The 25,156-nt window shown below is 39.2% G+C and overlaps 3 protein-coding genes across 7 annotated transcripts; 2 read left to right on the forward strand and 1 right to left on the reverse strand.

Moving 5' to 3' along the window:
• The first annotated feature begins 865 nt into the window (after positions 1-865).
• rnf113a (ring finger protein 113A) lies at positions 866-5,485 on the forward strand. The gene is made up of 10 exons (XM_086289962.1): positions 866-1,022; positions 1,432-1,511; positions 1,901-1,999; positions 2,257-2,364; positions 2,554-2,663; positions 2,985-3,091; positions 4,525-4,614; positions 4,691-4,784; positions 4,866-4,972; positions 5,340-5,485. The coding sequence occupies exons 1-10, from the start codon at positions 917-919 to the stop codon at positions 5,405-5,407; spliced, it is 969 nt and encodes a 322-aa protein (XP_086146088.1). The 5' UTR covers positions 866-916; the 3' UTR covers positions 5,408-5,485.
• On the reverse strand, positions 5,171-15,408 carry strada (STE20 related adaptor alpha). 4 transcript variants are annotated; one of them, XM_086289957.1, is made up of 13 exons: positions 14,876-14,896; positions 14,180-14,243; positions 13,659-13,716; positions 11,384-11,412; positions 9,262-9,364; positions 8,409-8,530; positions 8,108-8,216; positions 7,847-7,970; positions 7,574-7,745; positions 7,315-7,419; positions 6,854-7,107; positions 6,695-6,737; positions 5,171-6,525 (listed from the first exon to the last, which is right to left on the reverse strand). In XM_086289957.1, the coding sequence occupies exons 2-13, from the start codon at positions 14,189-14,191 to the stop codon at positions 6,370-6,372; spliced, it is 1,287 nt and encodes a 428-aa protein (XP_086146083.1). In that variant the 5' UTR covers positions 14,192-14,243; positions 14,876-14,896; the 3' UTR covers positions 5,171-6,369. The 4 variants fall into 4 exon arrangements, with proteins under 4 accessions (XP_086146083.1, XP_086146081.1, XP_086146080.1 ...); XM_086289956.1 differs by lacking the exon at positions 11,384-11,412 and having other exon boundaries at positions 5,176-6,525; positions 14,876-14,893; XM_086289955.1 differs by lacking the exons at positions 11,384-11,412; positions 13,659-13,716; positions 14,876-14,896 and adding an exon at positions 15,135-15,408 and having other exon boundaries at positions 5,174-6,525.
• Positions 14,963-23,169, forward strand: ddx42 (DEAD (Asp-Glu-Ala-Asp) box helicase 42). Of its 2 annotated transcripts, none has more exons than XM_086289952.1 (18): positions 14,963-15,115; positions 16,657-16,878; positions 16,999-17,149; positions 17,233-17,294; positions 17,647-17,683; positions 17,972-18,124; positions 18,253-18,357; positions 18,516-18,635; positions 18,720-18,896; positions 18,989-19,117; positions 19,216-19,315; positions 19,419-19,466; positions 19,559-19,656; positions 19,903-20,179; positions 20,319-20,545; positions 20,666-20,776; positions 20,879-20,992; positions 21,867-23,169. In XM_086289952.1, exons 2-18 carry the CDS (start codon positions 16,664-16,666, stop codon positions 22,470-22,472), a joined length of 2,730 nt encoding a protein of 909 aa, XP_086146078.1. In that variant the 5' UTR covers positions 14,963-15,115; positions 16,657-16,663; the 3' UTR covers positions 22,473-23,169. The 2 variants fall into 2 exon arrangements, with proteins under 2 accessions (XP_086146078.1, XP_086146079.1); XM_086289953.1 differs by having other exon boundaries at positions 15,028-15,115; positions 16,662-16,878.
• The last annotated feature ends 1,987 nt before the right edge of the window (positions 23,170-25,156 follow it).

Consider the following 25,156-nt stretch of genomic DNA (forward strand, 5'->3'; position numbering starts at 1 on the left):
ACATTCCGGTTAAAACTTACAAAATAAAACCATCTTCCCGTTTTCATCACAGATTCATGAATTATACTGGAATTTCCAGTCTTCCGGTGTCAGGCAAAAAAAGTGATTGCTGATGTTTTTATGTGTTTGTATGTGTTATATCTTGCCTTACATTGGCAGATAGGCTGGGGTCAACAGAATTTTCAAAGGGCTAAATATAAAATAAAGAAATGACCTTTTTTGCAAGTATCTCGACTCTGCGTTATTGTAGCTACTCTGCGTCCTGCATTATAATCAATCCAGTCCTTTTTTGCTGCTTAAAATATCTTTATAGAACTGTTCTTTTACATTTGTTGTAATCCCCAAAGCCCTCTTTGACCAAACATGTTTTGAAAAAGATATTTTTAATATCAGTTAGACTTTTTACCTGGAAAAATAAAGGAAGTCACTGTCTAAGAGTAACTTAGCCAATTACTTCCTGCAGCTCCTACCTTGTGCCTGGTCTGAAACTTTTGCAATTTATTTGATAGATTATAGACCAACAAGTCATTTAAAACAGTTTAAATAATTATAACTTTTTGACAAGTATCTAAATCCCCCTTTGGCAGACGAACGTGTTCTGGCACAGCTCTAAAAACATAACAGCACTTCATAGAGTTCTAAAGATTTCCAAGACATAACTTAAATTCTCATGAATTATTTTTAAATATGAAATAGGTAAATATCATTGAGCAATCTTTGATTGACTGGCTCGCAAAAATTGCAGCCACTTTCTCACTGAAGTATCATTGTTGTCTTTTTAAATCTAACTTTACAATGCCTGAGTAAATGGACAGGTGTGATTCTCCTTTTGGCCAGTACAGGGACTAACTTAAGATGACTCCTAGACACTAGAGGGTGCTGTGGCGAGAGCAGATATTTACAAAACAGATTCAAGATGGCGGAATCGGAGAAGCCTCGGGAGGGATCTTGCACTTTTCTGTTTAAAAAATCTAATAAGAAATTCTCTGGGCGAAAGAGAAAAGCAAGCGATAGCGAGAAAGGTTTGTTATTTAACTCACTTTCTGATCATTTAAAGCCCAGTGAACTTCCGGTGCCGACAGCGCTCGAGCTTTTTAATGATCGACTACTTGTTTCTGTTCTCGTAGTCCTTTACAGATAACCACTGTGTTATTAACACGGGAAGAGGCAAAACTACTGTATCTGATTCCAAAAATCGGAGAAACGATGTAAAGTACCGCAGATGACACATATTTTGTTCCTGTTATAAACAAATTTCACATTCGTGCCTCGTTTACGTTTCCTCGGAATTTGGAACACTGGATGCGCCTGCTGTTTTTTGTCCTCCCAGTTAACTCCGAGATTATTCTAAGATTTTGCAAGTCTGCTGTCAGTTATTGGGCAAGTTACTAGATTTTTTCACCAAATGTATCTCACTCATGTCCTTTTCAGATGAAAACAGTGATGAGGACCAGACCCTCGTTGTGAGAAAAGAAAAGAAAGAAACTCGCGTCAACCCAATGATTCAGAGGGTAATTAGGGGATTATTTATTTATTTTTTATTATTTATATTTTTTTGACACGTGTTTGTCGAGAATTGTTTTTTTTCTGTTTTAATCACTGTGTACCTCAACGTGCACTGGAAACGGCAAGTATGTATCCAGAATCAGCTGGTACAAAGTTAGATTTGCAAAAGTCTAAATCTGCATTTAGATTTACAAGAGTACTAAAGTATTTAAAAGTGTGTTATGTTAATGCATATATAGCTTTTTCTTTTTACATTTAGAATTTGGGCAAACCTGATATTTTGAAAAAGTTTATAAATCTAATCATGCAAACACACATTTGCAGACAAGACTGCTATGACAGTAGCCTCAAATGAGACAGAGGTGACTGTTTTTGTTTTGGGATTTTTGTCCAGACAAAGAAAGTGGAGAGAGATGCTGTATCATCCAGTGAAAGTGAAGATGAGAAAGAAGACAAGAAGATGACTGTTTCCTACAAGTCCACACGATCAGCGGTGAGTTGACTTTTTCTATCATACTGACTTTTTAAAGGCTGTCCTTTAAAAGTAAAGGGGATATGAATGAGCAAGGTATCCAACCTTTTTGTTGTTTCATCTGTATGCATGCTGATTTGGCCTCTTCTGATTTGCCTTGTGTGTGTGTGTTCCCTCTCCTGTATACTGCTTAAGAGCCACAGTCTTGCAAACTTATTGATGTGCTCACATATAAGTATTTAATGTAAATCTTTTTCCCAATCCTACCCAAAAACAAGAAACCAGAGGGACCGGAGGACATGGGTGCAACTGCTACATATCAGCTGGACACAGAGAAAGACAAAGATGCCCAGGCCATTTTTGAAAGGAGTCAGAAAATCCAAGAGGTAGTAGATGCTATTTTTAATGTTAAAGCCTTGTAGAAAAGGCTACAACTCCTATCATATAATGACTTAGTTGGAAAACTGTTCTGTTCATATTCACAAATTGTGACTTGAGTGCTAAAATTAAAAAAAAAAAGTCCAGTAGTTTCAACTAAATATTGAACTAATGTTCTTTTTTTCCTCTTGTAATAGGAACTGACAGGTAAAGATGATGATAAAATCTACCGTGGCATCAACAACTACCAAAAATTCATCAAGCCTAAAGACACAACTATGGGCAATGCCTCCTCTGGCATGGTCAGGTGAGCATTAAGGCGAGGCTTATCCATTCCATCACAGTCACATTGTGTCATTAAAAAAATAAAAGTAAACAGAACACCAAATGCACTTCTCTTGTGGATGTGTGTATCATTAAAAGTGCTAATAAACCACAAAGACAAAGGAAATCTTGAGCTTTTTAAGGGGCTTGAAATAGACATTAAATAATGCTCCATCTGCTCAAGACTTTCCTATGATGGTGCATGGTTGATGATCTATCACTGATGCAGTTTTGGGTTTTTTTTAGTTCTGAAATGTAATTAGTTAATACTGATATGTATAATTCAGTTCAATCATTTTAACAGAAAAGGACCAATCAGAGCCCCTGAACATCTGCGAGCCACAGTCAGATGGGACTACCAGCCAGATATCTGCAAAGACTACAAGGAGACTGGTTTCTGTGGTTTTGGAGGTGGGTATGATATTTTAAAATACATGTCTTTTGTATAATTAATCAAACACTTTTCATTTTAATGTCTTTTTAATGACTTCCCTCCATCTATTGAGGAAGAAAAACAACTCAGATTAAATGTTACGTGTTAAATGGGACAAATGTAAGTAAAACCTCCCACTAGTTAGAACAACATACACTCATTGGCCACTTCAATAGGTGTATCTGTTCAACTGCTTGTCGGTTCAAAAATCTATTCAGCCACATAGAAGCAGGCAAGAAATTTGGTTTATGTGACTCAAATGTGGCAAATGTGGCATTGTTGTCGGTGCCAGACAAGCTGATCTTGAGTATTTCAGAAAATGTAGATGCACTGGAATTTTCCCACAGAGCCACCTTTAGGGTTTACAGAGACTGGTTTACAATATTAGGTGAGCTGCAGTTCTCCAGGTGAACTTCCCTTTTTGATGGCAGAAATCAGAGATTGGTCTGACTGCTTGAGCTGATAGGAAGGCAACAGTAATTTAAATGACCACACATTACGCAGAAGGGCATCTCTGAATGGACAACTGTTAAACCTTGATGCAGATGGAGGTTCAGCAACAGAAGACCACACTGGGTTGAACTGGTGACAGCTAAGAACAGAAAACTCAAGCTACAGTTCACACAGGCTCACTCTAACCTGGACGATAGAAGAATCTTGTCTTGTATTAACAGTTCATGCTGCTGCTGCTGGTGTAATATTGTTGGGAAACATTTTCTTGGCACACTTTGGGTCCCTTAGTACAAGTTGAGTTTGGTTTAAATGCCACAGCATATATGAGTATTGTTGCTGACCATGTCATACTCTTAATGACCACAGCGCATCTTTAGACTTTGCTCCCAGCACAATAACGAAACGTCACAAAGCTCAAACAGGTTTCTTATACATGACATTAAACTCACTGCTTTCAAATGGTCTGCGTTTATAAGAGAAAACACTTTTAACATGTGATGTAATGGGAGAACTTAAGAATTTGGATTTTTCAGGAAGTCAAACCATGCAGTATTTTGTTTAAAAGAAGTCACTATGACAAAAAGGGAAATTCACAAAAACGACAGAAAATCAGGGAAAAGTTAATGGCAATAATATCAAATTCCCTTACAACTTTGTTTTTATTCCGGTATTGTTTTTGTTTTGTGGGAAATTAAACTATTACGTGTATAAATGCATCAGGTGGCACAAGTGTGACTGCAACTGTGCCAAAGCCTTTACAAGAAAAATTTTGGCAGACACTTTTTTGGGTGGTTTTCATAAAACCTTATATTTTTTCTTAAGACCTTTTTTCATTGCGATTGAGTTGTGTTTTTTATTCTATTTATCTATAGATTAGAGCAATTTGTAGTGTGTGTGAGACATTTAAGAAAATACTGGTCGTTCAATAAAGCTTCCTCATGATCATCTCTCCTATCAGACAGCTGCAAGTTTCTTCACGACAGATCAGACTACAAACATGGCTGGCAGATTGAGAGGGAACTGGAAGAGGGACGATATGGAGCCAATGGTGAGTTGAGAAGGAACTGCATTTTTGTTCCTACTGTAAACGATCTTTTCCTGAACGCTGTCTTATTTTTATTTAGATGAAGAGAACTATGAAGTAAGCAGTGATGAGGAAGACTTGCCCTTCAAGTGCTTCATCTGCCGGGAATCCTATAAGAATCCCGTAGTCACAAAGTAAGACTTTAATGTCATTTTTTTCCTTGCCAAGCTGTTCCCTGTTTTTGGAAACATATTAACAAGTCTAATGTCTCTCAGGTGCAGGCACTTCTTTTGTGAGGTTTGTGCACTTCAGCATTACCGCAAGTCCAAGCGCTGTTATGTGTGCGATACTCAAACCCACGGAGTGTTCAATCCTGCTAAAGGTAGGCAAGATCTCTATAAAACAGACGACTTCTTTAAATGTCTTGATTGTCCTTTCTGCATCCTTGGGTCCGCTCAGTTACGAGTGAAATAAATTTTGGCTTTAGACTTTGAGTGAAGGAGTCCATGCAGATGTGTGTTTGCCTACTTTTTGTCACTGCACACTCGGGTGTGGAGAATTTACATAAAAATGTGTCAACTATGCATGCGACGGGCTTCAAAGTATAACAGCAATGATTACTCGGCCACCAGGTTTCCAGCTGTCTTTGACCGCAATAAGTATAATCAAGGTTGTAAGATAGTATTGTAATCAGTGCAACTTAATAATACCCATTAATCATGTTTTATTTTACCTTTTTCCCCTCTCAGAGTTGATGGCTAAGCTGGAGAAGCACAATGCCATGACAGACCAACCACCATCCGATGAAGACAATTAGCAAAATCCAAACATTTCCAGCCTCCCCTTACGTGTTTGTCTGTGTAAAATTGAAATAAAACATTTTTTAAACAAGGTTTACAGCCTCACTGTGTGGTGCCATCAAAATAAAAAATTAACGTCAACCACGTTTATTGTTAAAAGTCAAGTTTGAGTTTTGCAACACATTGCTTTGCCCTCACTTTCAAATATACATGCAGACAAAACAAGCACCAATAAAACATTCATTTTTGACATGAGTTAATACCCAGAGTAAGTTCAAGCAAATACATACGTCTATGCTTTGATGGTTAAACTAACACGTTAATCTTAACCTCTGTGCAACAGAATAGTTGCCTGAAACATGAAATGTAGTTTACACTGTAACACAAGTAGAGCTAAGAAATGTGTTTACATGCTGTTAATTTAATTGACCCTCCGGGTAAACGCAAAACCTTCCATCTGGTGCAGAAGACTAACCGAGTCAGCTGTGAGGACTGCTGTGCGCCATTATGGCCTCACTGAGCATATGGGCCGCATCAAGCAGCCCTGTTCTCACACGAGGTAGAGTGTCCCCTCTGAATATTTAGTAGCAGCTTCAAACCAGTTTGTTTTGTGAGACTCTTTAGGCTACAAACACAGACTCTCTGACCTCAACACTAGCATGAGGAAGTGAGAGTCCTGTTTTGTTTTAGCTCCAGGGGGCTTGTAATGTAAGAGTACAATCTGTAAACAGGTGTAGGTGTGTGTGTGTGAGAGAGAGACAAATAGGCAATCAGTGCAGTGCAAGAGTTTGTGCATATCTAAAGAACAAAAGCGTGAGAGATGTCAAAAGAGGCAGGATGGCTGCTGGTTTGTAACCTGGGTCTGAGAACAGCCACTCCTTTTAGTATTATATACATAGGGGCCATAACAAAAACGAATCTTGTCCCATCTGCTCAGAGAGTTTCTCATATGAACATCTTCCCGCCAAATCCTCCACTGTCAGAAGTCCCAGTCATCTACTTCCAGGTGGCTGAGACCGGACTCCAGACTGGCAAGTCCAGAAGGTGAGTCCTGAGGCTGGGAGCTTTCAAAGCTGGTGATAGGCGACACGGGCCGCAACAGCTCAGGTAGGGCCTCTGAAGGTCGCCGTTTGATCTAAGAAAACAAAAAGATTTAGAGAACAAACTGAAACACGACCAATTCATATCTTATTTACCAAATTTAAATGTTCTAACTCTCCCACAATTGTCTAACACTTTAAATACTATATACTGATACATGTACACAAGTGAAAATGTTATAATTAATTCGATATCTTGCACACCTGTTTGAAGAAGGGATGGCCAACAAGACTGGTTGCAGATGGTCTGAAGAAATGCAATTGGGAAAACAGTTAGTGTCCCAGTCATAACACATTCCTAAAAGCAGTTGCAGTGCATTTATCGCATATATACTTTAAATATGCAGGGAGAGTTTCCCCAACCTTTTTTCTGGGTCTCGCTGTAGACACAGCTCAACAAAGGTGTGGAACTGTGGGGAGAACGTCCGGTTGTATGGGTGTCCTCCTGACGATGACGAGGGTTCACCGTTGGAGTTTCGGACTCCTCCCGGTCCTGGACCCTCACAGATCCCAGAGTCAGCACCAGAACGGGAAGGCTTCATGGACAGCTCCTCTGGTGGTATAGTTGTGGTATCCAGCAAGCATGGCACTGTCCCGTTTAGCTTCTCCAGTAGCATCTGTGGAAATGAGCTAGTATTAGTTTAACCCAATGACCTTCTTGCACACCTTAAGAGTTTGTGGTTTTAGTGTTCAGCTTTGCCCCTAATCTTCAGTTTAGATCAAAATGAAAATAACACCAATATTGTTGTTTACCATTAAATTACTTTCTACAGTCAAAATGTAACATAGGAGACTATTTAGGCCGTTGACACATCTCTGCTTACCTGTGTAGCTGGCATGTCTTTGAAGGGAACGTGTCCATTGGCTAGTTCACAGGCTGTGATCCCGAGGCTGTAGATGTCTGATCGAGAGTCATAGCCCTGGAGATTCTTCAAAAAAAAAAAAAAAAAATCAAATAGAAACTGTCAGTTTCATCTGTACCCCTCTTCTCATTTTCGTTGTGCATGTAGCATGAAAACTATAGTTCTGCAGCCTCTAACATTGACCGCAGAACAGCATTCACAGTGTTGAAAAATGTAGTACCTGTTGCAGCACTTCGGGACTAAGCCACGGCAGCACGTTAACGCTATACTGGGGGAAGTCGTGGACCACTTTGGCCCTTTGGCCATGTCGAATGAGGCTAAAGATGCTCCGCAGACCTGACATGCACACTTGTCCATCTGCAGAGATCAAAACGTGGCTGGCCTTCACACTCCTGCATAACCAAAACATTTAAGATAATCAATATCGTATCAGGTGTGAATGATTGTATTTTAATGACAGGGTAATATACATTAAACCACATGCTTGTCTTACCGGTGCACATATCCCATATGATGGATGTATTCAAGAGCTTTGAGCATGCCTAGCAAAATGTATGCTATAGTCAGCTCACTCATACCATCTGTAAAATGTGTGCAGATGAGATCTCTGGCTGACCCTGCAAGATTCAAAAACAGATGATCGTGATTAGAAAGCTCTCCGACATTAGCAGAGGCCGCTTCATGAATTGTTAACATAAATTTAGTTGCATAACGTATGAGAAACAGCAATAAGGTAAGAAATTGGATTTCTTACCATAAGCCATGAAAGGTGTGATGACCCATAATTCATTTTCAGCTATAAAGACGCTCTTGTATGGTAGAATACTGGGGTGGTGAAACAACTTTGACACATGTAGTTCACCCTGTGAGACAGAAAGGAAACTACATCTTATTATGTCAGAGCGAAAGATGGGGAGGAGAAGATTACATAAAATGCAATAGACTACGAGGCTGGCAAACAGATAAATTCTCAATAAAGCACTAAAATGAAATATGGGGAGGAGGGTGACATAAGAGTCAAGTCATGCACACTGAAGGCATTGAGCGATTCAAACCTGCAAGTAGGTAACCATGTCATTAGTACATGACTCCAAGTCAATCCGTCGGATGGCCACATGCTCCCCAGTGGGTCTATATCGAGCCAGGTTAACAGTCATTAAATTGTCCAAGCCCCGACCTACAAGACAATATTCAAATCACTGAGACAAAGTCATCCTCCAGTTCTGTTTGTTTGAATATTTATGTTGTTGTATGTTGTTAAATGCTAAACACACACAACTTAACAATACTTTTTATTTACAATCCAAATACTACCTTTAATAGTAAAAAAACCAAAACAACACATTTAGCTACACTTAAAACAATTCATTACATTCATCTTTAGTTTAAAAGGAAGGAAAAACCACCAGGACTCTAAACTACTGATATAGTAGCAGATCCAGCTCATGAGCTATCATAATTCACAGGAAGGTGACCACGGTGTGTGTACATTTGATTAAATTCTGATCAATACTGAAAAAAAGAGCAGTGATAAAAATTTTAAATGAACAGTTGATAGACTTATTGCTATAGAAAAAGCTTATTGTTCCTTTGACCACTTGTTTATATATAACTATTTTTAAGTTGAGTGTTCTTTACTCAAGCATCAATACATTTTGTTTAACAAATGTCCAGAAATAACAAGAACGACATTAATGAAGGTCACCCAAAGCTACTACCTTAACTATATGGAGGCCAGCTGTGCTTAAAAGGTGCATTAGGAGTCAGGAAAAACCCTAGGTGATCTAGTTTTATGAAGAAAAAAAAAAACATCACAAGAAACTGTTCTTTAGCCAGTGCAGGCAAAACAAATCTGTTACTGCCAACAAAAACTGAATTAAGTTGAGGCATGTCTTTGATTTTACTTACCAATAACAGCAAGGAGCTCATAAGAGCTGCTGTCAGGAAGGAAACTGCCCATAGTGTCTCGACGAGGGAACGAGGTCAGACTCTCCTGACTGTCCTCATTGGCCTGGAGGAGAAAAGGAAACAGTGAACGAAGATCAGTTCTGGCATGAACCTCAGTGGTCATAGCACTGAACCAAAAGGGTTTGTGAGTGACAGCTGGAGACTTAGTCTTATGTGTGATAGCTGTTAGAAGATCACTAGAGAGGAGACTATGTTAGCATGACCCACAGCACTAGTGGAATTAGAGAAAATTAGCAACACAAACTGGGCAAACTATAAGTCTAATCATTAAAATAATGACCAGAGCTCCACTTAATCAGAATACCTCAATAATTCCTAAGGACATATACGCAATTTTAATTGCTCCAGAGAATTACAGTGCATCAGTTGTATATGGTTACTCCTCTGAACAACACAGTGTAAAAACATGGATGTAGCTTCCAGGCCAATTGTGAAGGGTCTTAATCCCTATCTCATAGGTGTCAAACTCTGGCCCGCGGGCCAAATTTGGCCCGCAGCCTAATTACATTTGGCCCACGAAGCCATACCAAAATACTATTAGAGATGGCCTACTGGTATTATACAGCTAATATATATATTGTTTAGTATTAAGCTTTGCTTGTTCCATATTCAGTTTTCCAGCAAAACTTATTTGAGTCCATAAGAAAAGATTCATTCTTATATCTGGAGGAAGATTTTTTTTCCAATAAATATTAATGTTAGCCCGCGACTTTGTTCCAGTTTTGAATTTTGGCCCACTGTGTATTTGAGTTTGACACCCCTGCCCTATCTGAAAGCCATGTGTGAACGCTCGTGTGCTAATAACTTGTCAATTACAAGTCACGAACCGATAAGCAAGCAGTTTCAAAGTCAGATCTGCCCCTCTCCATTACATCTGATTGCATTTTTTTGTTTGTTTGTTTGTTTGTTTTGCAACCAAGACGCTAATAGTGTAAATGCTCATTTCAAAGCCTCGGAACGAGACTTCATGGTAACTGTGCCATCTTTTAAACCATCTATGCTATGAACTAATTCTCCAATAACAAAAACAGAAGTTAAGCTTAAAACCTTTTACATAACATGTAGAGAACAGCTTATATTTTTGAAAGTGAGGACTCCTGAATTCCATCAGTTTACTTCTGTTAAAATGATGGAAATGGACAGACTGCAGTCAAGCTGTGGAGGCAAATGGCAGCAAGATGTATGAATATTTGGACTGTCTCCATGGTGACCAGCAGTAAGAGACAGGCAAAATTAGAACAGCACCCTTCTTTGATCATAATTTACTCTTACAGGCTGGAGATGGCTTCAAGATCAAGATCAGGAACACACAACTCCGAAAATATCCTCACAGATAAAACTAAGAGTTGTTTCTTGTGTAAACCAAGCCACAAGAAATTATCTTTATGTAGTTTAAATTAAATACACATTAAAACTGGCATGACAGCAAAGTCAAACATGCTTTGGTAGCCATCGCTTAAGGGAGTGTCGGCAAATGTCATCTAATCACATGGGGTACACTAGACGCTGCCACTGTGATCAGATTTAGAAAGGGTTACCATGCATTGCAAAAGCTCAACACATGGAACTCCATCCATTAACAAACTGCAGGGACACACGGTCGCAGACATCAAAGTGTGACACTTTCAGCTCACCACCAACTCAACATAGGGGCCGTCACCTCACACAGGAAGTGTGAAAACATACAATATCTTTTTAATGTTACTCAAGACTTTTAGTACGGCTACAAAAACCCAACAAAATCCAAAACAGCAGCTGCCTGAAGGCCAACATGTAAACAGCAGCACACCAAAGGACTCAGACTATTTCAAATAAGCTGTAGGTATGCTTGTCTATAAACCACAAAACAGAAGCCCTTGTGAGTGAGGTGAAAAGGGCTTTCTATGCTACAAGCATGTACAGTGTGTGTCATGAACTGCAAAGTCATGCATATATAAATGTGCAAAGCCTTGAGGGGGTAGTGGATTCTGCTTATTCTGTGTGCGCACATACATATACATGCATGCACGCACATACACAAAAGGCACATGGGGTGATGCAGTGGCAGGAGTACCACACTTACTTTCCTGCGAGAGACTCCCTGAGCTTGCTCTGGGGTAGAAAAACCACATCAATGACATAAAAACATGTACACAAACAAAACAAGAGAAGGATCTGTGTTTAGAGAAGCTTTTGAACTGGTTAACACAGCCTCTGGAAGTAAGGGTTTGCTGCATGACCCAAAAATTTGATAAATGAGCTTTGCTGGTTTCACATGATTTGTCTAATTCAGCATCTTTGTCCTTGGTGACCACCCACACAGAATTATCTGTTTTAAAGGCTTCATTCGTTCTTAAAAAACACAAATTTAAAAAATAAAACAAAACAATCTCACTAAACCCATCAGGCTCTTCCCAGATGTTATTTTAACCATCATGAACACAGCCAAAACAGAAATTAAATACTTGATCCAAATGCAGCTCTGAGCAATGATCTGCATGCATTGAAATGAAAATGAGACAAATACTGTACAACTTCTTATTAAAAACAAACACTTGACAAAAATAACAAGAATATCACAATTATAATACTAATTATTGAGGAGTCTGACAGCCCAAAGATGAGCTTTGCATTCACAGGATTTTCAGAAAACTTGACCTCTGACCTTAAGGTCTAGGTCACACAGATATGAACTTCTTCAAGATTTTTTGGTAGCTATACATATGGTGTCAATTTGAAAATTGTACGTCGCTTTGTTCTTCAGTTATTGCATTTACAAAATGTGTCGACATCACCCACCTGGCAGGGTGACAACAATACCCCATCAGCCCTTTATGGCTGAGGGGTAAAAACTATATAGAATATCAGAAACAAGAGTTAGCAAATCATTACAACTCTAAACACATTAGCAAAGCAACTCTGTTGCCAATATCAAGATTTTTTTTTTTTTTTTTTTTTTTTTAAGTTGCATAAATGTTCCTTGTATGCACGTGGAACTATTCCAAATCTAACCTTAAATAAGCTGCTCAGAGTTAAATGACTTGTCAGCTGGGAAGAAGTAAGACAAAGTGAGAGACACAGACATCCCTTGCTAAGGCTGTGTAATGAGTTTAACACTAGACTCCTTGGAGCCCAATTAACTGAGACGCCATACTATGTAGGCTTTACAACAATATGGATGTTTCTTCAGTAACCAATTACATTAAATTATGTATGTGACATTGTAGTGCTGTGAACCCTGCAAAACCTGGAGCACCCTCATTGCAACAGTCCCTCTACACCTCACTAAAGAGTTTCTTGTAGCCTTAAGGTGCAGTCATTAATGAATTAATGCATGAACTGCAGTCACTGAAGGTGGGGACTAAGAAATAGCTGCAGATTGTCCATTTACCTTAACTCTATGTCTCAGACCTCAGATCAGTTTTTATCAATGCTTGCATACTTTTCTGTCAGCTGAGCACTGCAAAACAATTACACCAAACTAATGGCTGTGGACCTTTTGCACAGTTCAGTCACATGCATGCCTTTCTTGTTTTTTCCTTGTTGTTTTTTTGCTTTATTTCCACCCTGTTTTCACACTCAGAGTTGCACCAATGCTGAAACCTCGTGAATTTTTTTATTTTTTCCCCCAGATCAGGAATCTAAGGGAACCAAAATAATCAAGACAAAAGCATTTTAATTCCCATCCTTGTTTTAATACTATTGTACCCTCTTCCTATTTAAATAAATAAATCTCCCTCTCACCCCCGAGGCATGGTATGTGCTCCTCAAACTCGGGTCCTCTACTAGAGGCGTGGGACTCTGAGAGTTCTGCCTCTTAGACATTCCTAGGACTGCACTATTTTTTTTTCTTTTAGGTATGTTTTATCTTTGTTTGTAACCACATGTTTAAATGATCTGCATTGTTTCACATATGTATCTACTGTGTATCCCATTTTTAATGACCATTTATGTTAATGGTGTACAGTACATGTGGTCAGCTGCAACTTAATTCATTAAAAGGATAAAGTCGCATTTAATTACTTGTGAAATAAAATATTTAATAGTCAAAAATAAGAACTTTTAATACCAAATACAACTTCAGAAGAAGCGTGGCAAGCCCACATGACATCAGTTGTGAGTGCCATCCTGTGATAATGTTCCCTTGTAAAATGAAACAATAAGTTAAGAACGCTGCTGACAGATGATTAGGGGATGGAAAGCTTTCATAATTGTGAAATTCACAGCAAAGTAAATACTCAACTGGAGCAAAGCTTCAGTGAAAACTGAAAGTTGTTTTCTGTTGGTGCTGTTGAATGGTCAGTGGTTTGTGAAAGGTGAACCCTATGGTTAAAAATTAATTTGGCTTTGAGTCTCACCTCCAAACAACTCCAAATCCCGCAGGCTCTCCACACTCAATTTCTCAGATACCCAACGCTGACATACACAGAGAGTTAATGGAAAAAAGGAGAGAAATGCAAGCAAGAATAAGGAAAGGTTACACATAAATATAGGCACATTTAATGTTGCTGAATAAAGTTGGTTAATTTAGTAAGGTGCAGCTGTAGAAGTTTCTTTAATATTGTGCAAGAGAAAGTTGTGCAAAGCTCTGTTTCAAACACATTTAGCAATTGTGTCCAGTCTTGTATATCTATAAGCAGTGCTGGATCGAAAGGCAAAGTGTTTCTTTGATGTGTTAACTTTAGAAACATGAATACACTAATGATGAATCCCTTAAAGGGATTAATCCTTCTCTTGGTACAGTGGCAATCTTCAGTGGGCATAATGAATAAAAGCATACAATTAGACATAAGGCATGGTCTGGCTTAAGAATCAATCCTCATGATACCAGCCCTGCAAGACAATACAAGAATTTAGAAGAATTTGACCAAATACTTACAAGAAAAGACATCGATCCTCTCAAGTGTGTTACATTTGATGCCGAAAACAGATAAAGGGAATAACTGTGGAAACAAGAAAGAAAGAAAAAAAATGTATGTAGCGGTCTAGCCTCACTCAGCTGTAGTAGTGGTTAATTAAATTTAATATAATCAATACATATTACAATTATTTCACAGAATAAATGTGAAATTTAACACAAGTTGTAGACAATAACATGTCTAATGCTTTGGTACGTCGCCAAACAAGCAAAACCAGTCTTTCCTCGTTTTCATTTCGCTTACAAGTTATCGCAGTTCATTAAAGCGCTTACTAAACCTTGTATAGAAAAATAAAACAACCAGCTAAATGACCTGTAGAAGTAACTATTGGTTTGACGCATGACATCTCTTTTCTTGTCATTTTAAGCTTAGAAGCGGTCGGAGTTTACGTTTCAGTATTGATGATGGCTACGCAAACAGATTTGCTGAGCGACTGTCAGCAACAACAAAAAAGGAGAAGAAGGAGAAGCGTGAATAAAGCGAAAGAAAATAAAGAAATCATTCACTAGTACCACAATAATATTATTGTTATTATTGGGGGGGGTACTCGCTAATGTTGCTATGATGGAGGACACAGGGTGGCATAGTTAGCTAAAACGGCGACATCAACCTGTTTTAGTCAGAAACGCCATTATTTTAACACCTCGATAACTCACCCGTATAATGCTCGGAGCAGAAATGCCTTGTTGATGTGATACCGTCTTAGACTAACTTATTTGGCGCACCATCCTCTCCGGCAGGATGTTTTTGATAGCTCTCTACTAAGCTTTATGGGTTGCGCGCCGTGTCGCCAGCGAATGACGAAATGCGCAAAAAGAAACCTCGCGCACACGGTTGACGCAAGCACCGTGGGGGACTAGTGAAAACAGAGGCGCTTTTATTGGAAAAAGAAACAGGTAAATAAATACTCCCTACCGTTTAGCACTACAAAGGATCGATGCTTTCGGCTAATGAAAAAAAATGAAGCTCTGTGCTGCGCTTGGGTGTGAAAGGGCCTCGTTCACGGCAAAGTTTCGATCCTAACGTCGCACACCTCCTCGGCCTTACTGCGGCCTTGAGCTAACGCTAACATTTGGTGCAGATAAATCATGTCCAAGTGCTGTTATTGTCCAACTGCTACGACGCAAACAACCTCTCGAAGCTAGCAGGGCAATCAAAATGTATTGTGTTTACTTTTATCTTCGTATTTAGCGTATGCGGTAAGCTTTAGGAACCGTAACGTCGATGCTTTGCTGTTGCTTGTTAACAAATATGCATACCGCCAATAGACAGCAGTTTCTGTAGTACCGTTATAGATATCAATAAAGGCGTTTCATGAATTTTGTGTATTTATCATAGTAGTCGTATTGACGTGAATAGTCGTAGATGCTCGTCTGCGCATGTGTTGTTCAGCTAAAGTTGCTTTCCGCAGTAGGGGATGTAATGTACTTACAATCCGTATTATTTGTTAGTAAACTCGTCATTATCCACCGAAATGCCCTTGTTAGAAGTGGACGCTATTGACCATGTGACCGACTAAAGAGAGAGGTGTCCATAATGCTGAGTCAGATTGTGCTGAGGGCACCTTTAATAAAGAGCCACGAAGTATAGAAAAGGTCAGATGGAGCTGCACTTTGTCTTTCTGAATCAAGAAAAAGTGTATGATAGGATTCTAAGAGAGGAACTGTGTTATTGCATGAGGCAGTGGGGACTGGGAGAGAAGCATGTAAGCGTGGTGCAGGACATGTGTGAGGACAGACAGTGGTGAGGTATGAAGTAGGTGTGACAGATGGGTTCACTGTGGGGGTAGGATTACATCAAGGATCGGCTCTGAGCCCCTTATTGTTTGCAGTGGAGGTGGACACATTGAAAGATGAGGTCAGGTTGGAGTCTTCGTGGATTATGGTGTTCGTAGATGACGTTGTGATTTGTAGTGAGAATAGTGAGCTGGAGGAAGCGAACTGGTGAGATTTATGGTCTGGAGAGAATAGGAATGGAGGGCAGTATAACCAAGACAGATTACATGTGCACAAATTAGAGGGAGACAGGTGTAACAGTGAAAGGTAGTCAAGGTGGATGAGTTTAAATACCTGGGGTCAACCATCCAAAGCAACGGACAGTGGAGACAGGGTGGAGACAGGAGCCTGAGCTGAGTTGAACATGATCAGGTTTTAGTTGGGATGGACAAAATTAGAAGTGAGTACATCAGACGAACAGCTCAGGCCAGCAACACTAAAGAGGCAAGTTTGAGATGGTTTTTAAAAACTGAGCTGCCTGTAAGGAGGAAGAGAGGAGGATCACAGAGGTTGGTGGATGTAGTGAAGCAGGGTTGGTGTGACAAAGGAGAAAGAAGAACTGAAAGAAGAACTATTTTTTAACTTTAAATTGGGAAGTGTAACAGGGCTGGTTTAAGATTTTAGAGACTTCTCTAAGAGCTCTTTTTTTAAATTCTTTTCAGAACAGCCATGAACTGGAACAAAGGTGGTCCTGGTGTGAAGCGAGGTTTTGGCTTTGGGGGGTTTTCACTCGCAGGAAAAAAAGAAGAGCCTCGCCTTCCTCATCAATCACACACATCATTTGGAGGCCCAGGATCTGGAAGTGGTGGATATGGGAAGAACCAGCAGCTCCCATCATTCTACAAAATAGGGACCAAAAGAGCTAATTTTGATGAGGAAAATGCGTGAGTATTACATATCTCACATATGTACAGTAATAGAAATATTAATTTCAGCCCTTGATAGCAGCACATACTGGGATTGTGAGTAAATGTATAAGCTGCATATGTCCTCTTTTCAATTAGATATTTTGAAGATGATGAAGAGGAGTCCAGCAGTAACATGGATCTGCCTTACATCCCAGCTGAAAACTCACCCACACGGCAACAGATGCAGTCAGGTGGTGGCTCAGACAGCGAAGATGACCCTTTGGATGCTTTCATGGCCGAAGTTGAGGTGAGTAGATTTTACAGATAAGCAGAGACACAAACTAAACTAAATTCTGCCTTTAACAGATTTATTTTATTTTTATTTTTCAGAACCAAGCAGCTAAAGACATGAAGAAACTAGAGGAAAAGGAGAAGGAGAAAAAGTCAGCCAAGTAAGACTCTATATTTGCTTGTTTTTATGCTTAATTTAGGTGTTAGGCATTAAATAAAATAATTTCAACAGGAAAAAAGAAATTGCCCACAATTGGATCAAAATTTCATTTAATTTTAAATGTGGCTTAAGTTGCCAAAAGCTGTTAAACTTTACTCAAACCTTATCATTCAAATTTCTCCAAGAAAAAAATGTAAATAAAAATAAAAATCCAACAGTACCTTTGCTAAATAAAAAAAAAAGAAAGATATTGTGAGGTAAGCAGATTGATCGTACTCATAGTGGGATGTGGGCTGTCTTTGGTGTACGAACGAGCCGCAGGGAAGTTTTTTTTTCTCCGCTTGTCATTTCAGGGGTATTCGTGATGACATTGAAGAAGAAGATGAGCAAGTGAGTGAGCCCTCCAAAGTTTTTAATCCTCTACTTTGCTGGTCAGAGAGGTCTACCCTCTCTAATGTTATAAAGCCTCATGTCTTCCCTTTTTTTTTGACCAGGTTGCATATAGGATCAATATTTTTAAATGCATTTCATTCTTGTTTTTAAATTGTTGAGTATTCTTTAACCCGTATGTTAAGCTTGTGCTATAAAGCTGAAAGTCTCATTTGTCACTTCATCCTGGAGGCTGTAGTAAGGCTGTACTAGCTCACTTTTTCACCTGAAATGATTTAATCTCTGCAGGAAGCTTACTTCCGCTACATGGCAGAGAATCCCACCGCTGGGCTGACACAGGAAGAGGAGGAGGAAAACATTGATTATGACAGTGATGGGAATCCAATTCCCTCTACAACCAAGAAAATTATCATGCCACTCCCTCCTATTGACCACTCAGAGGTAAAGTTCATAATTCTCACTGAAAACACACAATTGTTTGGGGGGGTTGTTGTTGTTGTTTTTGTATTTCTCACATATGATAACTATTTGATTGTACATTTTGCTGCCTTTTTTGCAATTTTTCATAGATTGATTATCCACCCTTTGAGAAAAACTTTTACGAAGAGCATGAGGAACTCAGCAGCTTGACTGGAACTCAGGTGCTGGAGTTGAGGCATAAACTGAACTTACGAGTAAGTCTGTTATTCATTTTTTGTACCTGAGAAGGGATAGGGATGTAGTTTAAGCTTTCTTTTCTAGTCTTATTTTCTTTATCACCGATATTACTAGCAACATGGATCGCGAAATAAAGATTAAGTTATTTGTTGCTCATTGTTTTGTTCTTTCTCAGGTATCTGGTGCTGCCCCTCCAAAACCTTGTACCAGCTTTGCCCACTTTAATTTCGATGAGCAACTAATGCACCAAATTCGGAAGTCTGAATATACTCAGCCCACACCAATTCAGTGTCAGGTATGTTGTAATTTAATGTTTTGATATTCACATGGGTGAAAATTTAATAAGTTGTTATTAATGGGGAATAAATTTTGATTTTAGGGTGTCCCCATTGCGCTGTCAGGACGTGATATGATAGGTATTGCAAAAACGGGCAGCGGCAAAACTGCAGCTTTTATCTGGCCAATGCTGGTTCATATCATGGACCAAAAGGAACTGGAGCCTGGGGAAGGACCCATCGCAGTCATCGTGTGCCCTACCAGAGAGCTTTGTCAGCAGGTAAGAGAAGGTTGGAGTATAAAGGGTATATTTGAAATTACAATGTTAAAAGCGTTGGCTCAGTATGGTGTGTAACTGTTAATATTTACTAGATCCATGCAGAATGTAAGCGCTTTGGGAAAGCCTACTCATTGCGTTCAGTGGCTGTATATGGAGGAGGCAGCATGTGGGAGCAAGCCAAGGCTTTGCAGGACGGTGCAGAGATTGTTGTGTGCACTCCAGTAAGAACCTTTTTTCATTTCTCCTGGTTAAAGATGAAGCATTTGCTGCACCATTGCAAAATAAGCATTAAGTTCACTGCACGTGTGTGTTTGCACAGGGTCGTCTGATAGACCACGTTAAAAAGAAGGCCACGTCTCTGCAGAGAGTAACATACCTGGTGTTTGATGAGGCTGATCGAATGTTTGATATGGGCTTTGGTGGGTTATCATGGTCACTGCTCTAGGAAAGATGTTGTGCTTTTATTCTTTCTAATTTACAGTATGTTGAAATCATTTTTTGTTTTCTTTCTTTTTGCTTTAGAATATCAGGTTAGATCCATTGCCAGCCACGTTCGCCCAGACAGACAGAGTAAGTGATATGATTCTTTTTTTTTTTTTAATGCAAATACTGGAACTACTGAGAATTTATATATTAATATTGATTCATTAATTTCTTCTCAGCTCTTCTGTTTAGTGCTACATTTCGGAAGAAGATAGAGCGGCTTGCTAGAGACATTTTGGTTGATCCCATTCGTGTCGTGCAGGGAGACATTGGAGAGGTAAATATAGCTTTTAATGTTAATGCTTCTTAAATGTTCACAGGGTGGTGAAGTACATAGAATTCAACTTTTCCTAACTTTAGATTTTTAAAACGTAGTTTCATGTCTACTCAAAAGTTTTGTAAGACATTTTTGTCTTTGAAGCTCTGTATTAAAAAGTACATAACATGTTTCTTTTAGGCTTTCATTAAAATGCAAACAAAAAAATGCCCTGACACTGCTTTTATTTTAATCCTCTCTAAAAAGGCCAATGAGGATGTGACTCAGGTAGTGGAGATGCTGGTCAGTGGGTCTGATAAATGGGGCTGGCTGACTCGCCGGCTGGTCGAATTCACCTCCACAGGATCGGTCCTCATTTTTGTCACCAAGAAGGCCAACTGTGAGGAGCTAGCTACTAACCTGACTCAAGAGGGCTACAGCCTGGGCCTCCTGCATGGTGATATGGACCAGAGCGAGAGGAACAAGGTCATCAGTGATTTCAAGAAGAAGAACTTGCCCGTTCTGGTGGCCACTGATGTAGCTGGTGTGTACACGATGTAGTTCTGATTGACACTAAGGTTTCCTTGTTCCCTTTTCTTTACGTTTTCATCACTTTCTGTAGCAACTTAATTTTCTTCAAGCTGAGAAACACATTTCCTTGCTCCCTTTTTTCCTCTTACTAGCTCGTGGTCTGGACATCCCATCAATTCGTACGGTGGTGAACTACGACGTTGCACGAGACATCGACACACACACCCACAGGATCGGTAGAACGGGTCGTGCTGGAGAGAAAGGTGTGGCCTACACTCTCCTCACTAATAAAGACACATCATTTGCTGGGGACCTGGTGCGGAATCTGGAGGGAGCTAATCAGGCTGTTTCCAAAGAACTGATGGACTTGGCCATGCAGGTTAGATAAATCACTGATTCACAAATAATATTTATCTGGACTAAATGCATCACTTTATTAATTGATTTTTTTTTTATAAACTTTGCTCAATTTGCATTGTTTTGGGGTTTTTTTCCCCAGAATCCCTGGTTCAGGAAGTCACGATTCAAAGGTGGCAAAGGAAAGAAACTGAATATTGGTGGAGGTGGTCTTGGTTACAGAGAGAGACCCGGCCTTGGGGCTGAAAGTTCTGTAAGTTAAAACCTAATGATTGTAATCATTAATGCACACTGTAAATTAATTAGCAAAATGCCCATAATAACAGATAATGACTTATAACTGTTTTCTTTACAGGATCGTAGCAGCACTAGTAGCTTGTTGTCTTCCACTAGTAGCTATGAAGGCTACAGCAAACCAACTACTGGGGCAATGGGAGATCGCATGTCTGCAATGAAACAAGCCTTCCAGGTACTCACTAATTCAATTTTTCTGCCATTCTCCTTTATGGTCTATAATTATTCCTACCTAGAGAGATTTCAAATGCACGTTTACGACATAGTATTAGGGCCACATTAAGAAAAAAAATATTATTGATCATTTTGAGAATAAAATAAAAGTTGAAAATCGAATTAGAGAAAAAATTCAAAATGTGGAGATTACATTTGTTGTTTCGAGACAAATTCCCACGGCTGCTGTATCCTCAGAGTTACTGAAATCGTACTTCAGACTCAGCTTAAGTGACAAGGAAAGAAATGATTTCTCTTTTAGCGCATAAACACAGTGTGGTGATAAGAACGACGGTGAAAAGAAGATTCAGAAGCTGCAACAGAAAAACCACACAAACTTGGAAGAGTGCATTTGTACAAAATGGAAGGGCTGGTAATGGACAGAGGCAAGATTATCGATGGTTCCACCCTCGTTCAATAAAGAGGATGTATGTTATATCTACACAAGGCATTTTGTAGAGGGTATAGCAGCCGTGACAGTTTGCCTTAAACCGACAGCAGTAATCTGCACGATTCAACTTTTAACTCAAATTAGTATTTCGACTTTTTTCTCAAAATGATCAATAATATTTGTTTTTCCTCAGTGTGGCCCTAATACTCCTTTGTTAGACTTACCTCCATGTATTATGTATAAAGATTTCTGTAACTCCTCAGTGCTTAATGCAGTATTTTTTGTTTAGCCGCTTAAATCAAAGCTGAAAAGCAGTTCAGTTGCATCTTGATGAGTTCATCTTAAACTTACTGTGTACGCTTACTTTGGACATTCTTTGTTAGAAAGGAATAAATGCCTTAGGTTTAAGATAGTTAGTCATTCATAATGTCTCTTTTTCCTCTAGGCTCAATATAAGAGCCACTTTGTAGCTGCATCCAGCGGCCCCCCAAAGCTCAGTGCCAAGTCTAGTGGCTCCTCAGGATGGACCAGTGCCGGCAGCCTGAGCTCTGTGCCAACAGAATCTGCCAATGGCTCAGAACGGTCTCACAGTGCTACCTTGTCCATGGTGGGTTTCACCAGTGCTGGCTCCCTGAGCTCAGTGGCCCCCACCAGTCAAACCAGTTCACTCCAGAGCTACACTCCACCTGCACCTCCGTCACAGAGAGAGAGCTCACGTGATAGACACGGGGACGACCGGGGGCGTCACGGTGACAGTCAACACCGCCATAGCGACAGGAACGATCGATACAGTAGCGAGGATCGCTACGGAGACCGGGATCGTCACGGGGATAGAGATAGAGATCGTGACCGCCACGGCGACCGTGATCGCCACAGCAGCAGCCGCCACAGTGACAGTCGTAACGGAGATGGAAGCAAGAGGGACAGAGATGATCGGAGGAGTGATAGGGATGGGGGAGACAGGGGGAGTGGAGATGGGAGGGACAGAGGAAGCGATAGCTTTGCTGTCCCTGAACCACCTAAACGTAGAAAGAGCAGATGGGACAACTAAAGAGAACATAAACACATTAATCGATCTTTATGTGCACCCAACTGCTCCATAACAAGCTTGTCTGTATAGGCAGATAGCAGAGCATATCAGAGGCTGACACAAGCACAGAACCGTAGGGGATATTTTATAGATTTCGATTAGATAGGAAGTGTACCAAACCTCCTATCAGGCTGGTTAGGACATCATGGTTTGGAGTTTAACAGTTTGGTCAGATCAGCATAAGCGGCTCCGAGACAGCTACTGTACATATACCATCTAAGACTGTTGTTATTGTAAGTCAAGTCAAGCAATACAGCTGTAATAAATCCTCCTGTCCATTAAAAACAATCAAATTAGGATGTGTTATCGTTGTTTGTCTCACTGGCCTCATGCTTTTGGCTTGCAAACTTGATGCTTTATTTTCTCCAGTGGTTTTTTGCCAAGTGTGTTTGTATTTTTGCATTTTGTTAATCTACAAAGCAAACTGTTTGATTTCTGAAGGCGCACTGTGATGATTCACAGTCACTCGAGTACATGTCAAAACAAATATGTATAGTTCTTTTTGTGTCTTGTATTCAAGTTTTAGTGAAGTGCCTCTCTTTGGCATTTAGTCTGTATTCCAAAATGTTTTCAAGAAAATGCATTTGTTTGAGAGGAATTTCAAGTGTATATTGACATGGAAAATGAGAGGTTTTTGATTAAAAGGACTCCTTTGGCACATGCTTTTATATATTCATTTTTGGCTTTCATTACATAGTGATAGGGTCAGAAAGTTGGGATTGAGATGGGATGACATGATGCAAAGGGACTGGAGTAAAACCCAGCCTGCCACATTAAGAACTAAGCTCTTGTTGTATGGGCTGTTGCTTTAGCATCATGTGACATAAAAGGAGTTTTTACTGTTGATGTTAAAATCCAAAAAGGTGACATGAAAGATGGGAGTTGTATATTTCTCTAAAGTGGTTTAAATTCATTTAATTTAAACTTAAACAGTTCCTGGCAGCAAACAACCACAAAAAAGTGGTTTTGTCATTTCTCACTGTGGCCACTGGGGGGCATAAATGGTTGTGATACGCATCATTCCACATAATCGTAGCGGTGTCAAACATATTTTTGCAGGCAGCTCAGATATTTGCGTATAATCCCTGTGCAAATTTTATTCACATAAACTACAAAGCAAAAAGTAAATAACTAGCATGTCACAATTTTACTCCCCCTTTTCAAAAAAGTTTAACCAATTTTCTCTTCCATATTTGGTATTCACTTCACATAACGATTGGTTTAACTGCTTCAGTGTGTTGCACACTGCTCAACACTATGACCTGTATTTTCAAATTAATTCTACCATGGCTACCTATTTTACTAACATTTACTGGCTTCTAGTCTGGAGCTTTTGATCAAAATGAAGTGTAATTTCCTGTGTGTAAGAGCTTCAAAGAAGGCAACTGGACATATTTAACTTCTTTGAAGATGTTTCACCTTTCATCCAAGATGCGTCTAAAAGATGAAGAGTTCCAGGTATTTAAACCCTAGTGGGAGTTGTTTCTTAAGTGGGGGTGATTTATTTATTTTTTTTATTTTTTTTAAGTCGATGATGCAATGTCCTCGAATAACTTAAAGACGTCCAATCACTGTCTAAACTTTCAAGCTCTTAAGACTACCGTGACCGGGATCACCAAGAACCTACACAGATCTAAGACTATCTACTTTTGATGGAGCATTTCTACATTATTATGAGGATATATATGGATATAAATACATTAGTCTTCTTACATTATGTACTTTATTTTGGTAACTTGTAATCTCCTGGTTTAAGAATTGATTGAATCGGGAAACAAATATAATGAATAAGGTGAAAAGCTGATAGTTGATAAAGCAAATAAATATGTGTGCTGATAATATATCACACATTATCACACGATTAGATTTTTGTGTTATGATGAACAGCCTAAGATGTCTAAAGAAACAAAGGTGCACTTTCACCATAACATCTCAGTTTGTCCACATTGAGTGATTTTACTGTTATCACTTCCATATTACTCACATTCATATATATATATATATCTTTTTTTTTACTCATACTAACAACTCGAAGTGTTTACCATACATTCACGAAACACTTTATTTTATGCACTTCAAGGACTTTACCTATCTCTTACCCATAGCCAATTCAGAATTCACAGATAATCTAATATGCATGTATTTTGACTGTGGAAGGAAGTCTAAGTACCCAGGGGAAAAGATGCAAACTCCACACAGGAAGGCTATAGCTCGGGTTCAAACAGTGCAGCTTTTAAAGGCACAAAACCTGCACAACACGCATTTTTGTAACAGATGAACACAGTACAATAGTATTTTGCACCTTTATGATCAGAACTACATGTATTTAAGTAAGTAGTAAGTTAAAAATATTTTCAACTTATAGCACATTTTTACTCCTGTGTATAAATACTGCCATCGCATCACCCCACGAGGATTATCAGTGAATTAAATAAATAAAATAATGCACGATTCCGCGGTACATTTAGTCACATGGTTTTGACAAATTTAATGCATAGAAAAAAACAAAAAGCATCGAAAGCTTACATGACATGTTCACACACTTATGAATTCAGGAAAGACACGTAGCAATAATATGAATAATATCAGAAGAAATGTGCAGTTCAAAGCAATTACCAAAGAATATCTAAACCAAAAAGCCGGAA

This window comes from Aulonocara sp. 'chitande type north' Nkhata Bay, linkage group LG4, assembly GCF_057382095.1.
Source record: "Aulonocara sp. 'chitande type north' Nkhata Bay isolate Kocher_YH1m ecotype deep benthic linkage group LG4, A_spYH_male_GT1.1, whole genome shotgun sequence".
NCBI classification, from domain to species: domain Eukaryota; kingdom Metazoa; phylum Chordata; class Actinopteri; order Cichliformes; family Cichlidae; genus Aulonocara; species Aulonocara sp. 'chitande type north' Nkhata Bay.

Coding starts and splice junctions, on each gene's coding strand:
- ddx42 (XM_086289952.1), top strand. CDS start 16,664: ATGAACTGGAACAAAGGTGGTCCTGGTGTGAAGCGAGGTTTTGGCTTT. Junction 18,636..18,719: donor CCACACCAATTCAGTGTCAG/GTATGTTGTAAT, acceptor TTTTGATTTTAG/GGTGTCCCCATTGCGCTGTC. Junction 19,657..19,902: donor TGCAGGGAGACATTGGAGAG/GTAAATATAGCT, acceptor CTCTCTAAAAAG/GCCAATGAGGATGTGACTCA.
- rnf113a (XM_086289962.1), top strand. CDS start 917: ATGGCGGAATCGGAGAAGCCTCGGGAGGGATCTTGCACTTTTCTGTTT. Junction 1,023..1,431: donor AGCAAGCGATAGCGAGAAAG/GTTTGTTATTTA, acceptor TGTCCTTTTCAG/ATGAAAACAGTGATGAGGAC. Junction 2,365..2,553: donor GGAGTCAGAAAATCCAAGAG/GTAGTAGATGCT, acceptor CTCTTGTAATAG/GAACTGACAGGTAAAGATGA.
- strada (XM_086289957.1), bottom strand. Junction 8,217..8,408: donor ACATGGTTACCTACTTGCAG/GTTTGAATCGCT, acceptor TCTGTCTCACAG/GGTGAACTACATGTGTCAAA. Junction 7,746..7,846: donor CATATGGGATATGTGCACCG/GTAAGACAAGCA, acceptor TTGGTTATGCAG/GAGTGTGAAGGCCAGCCACG.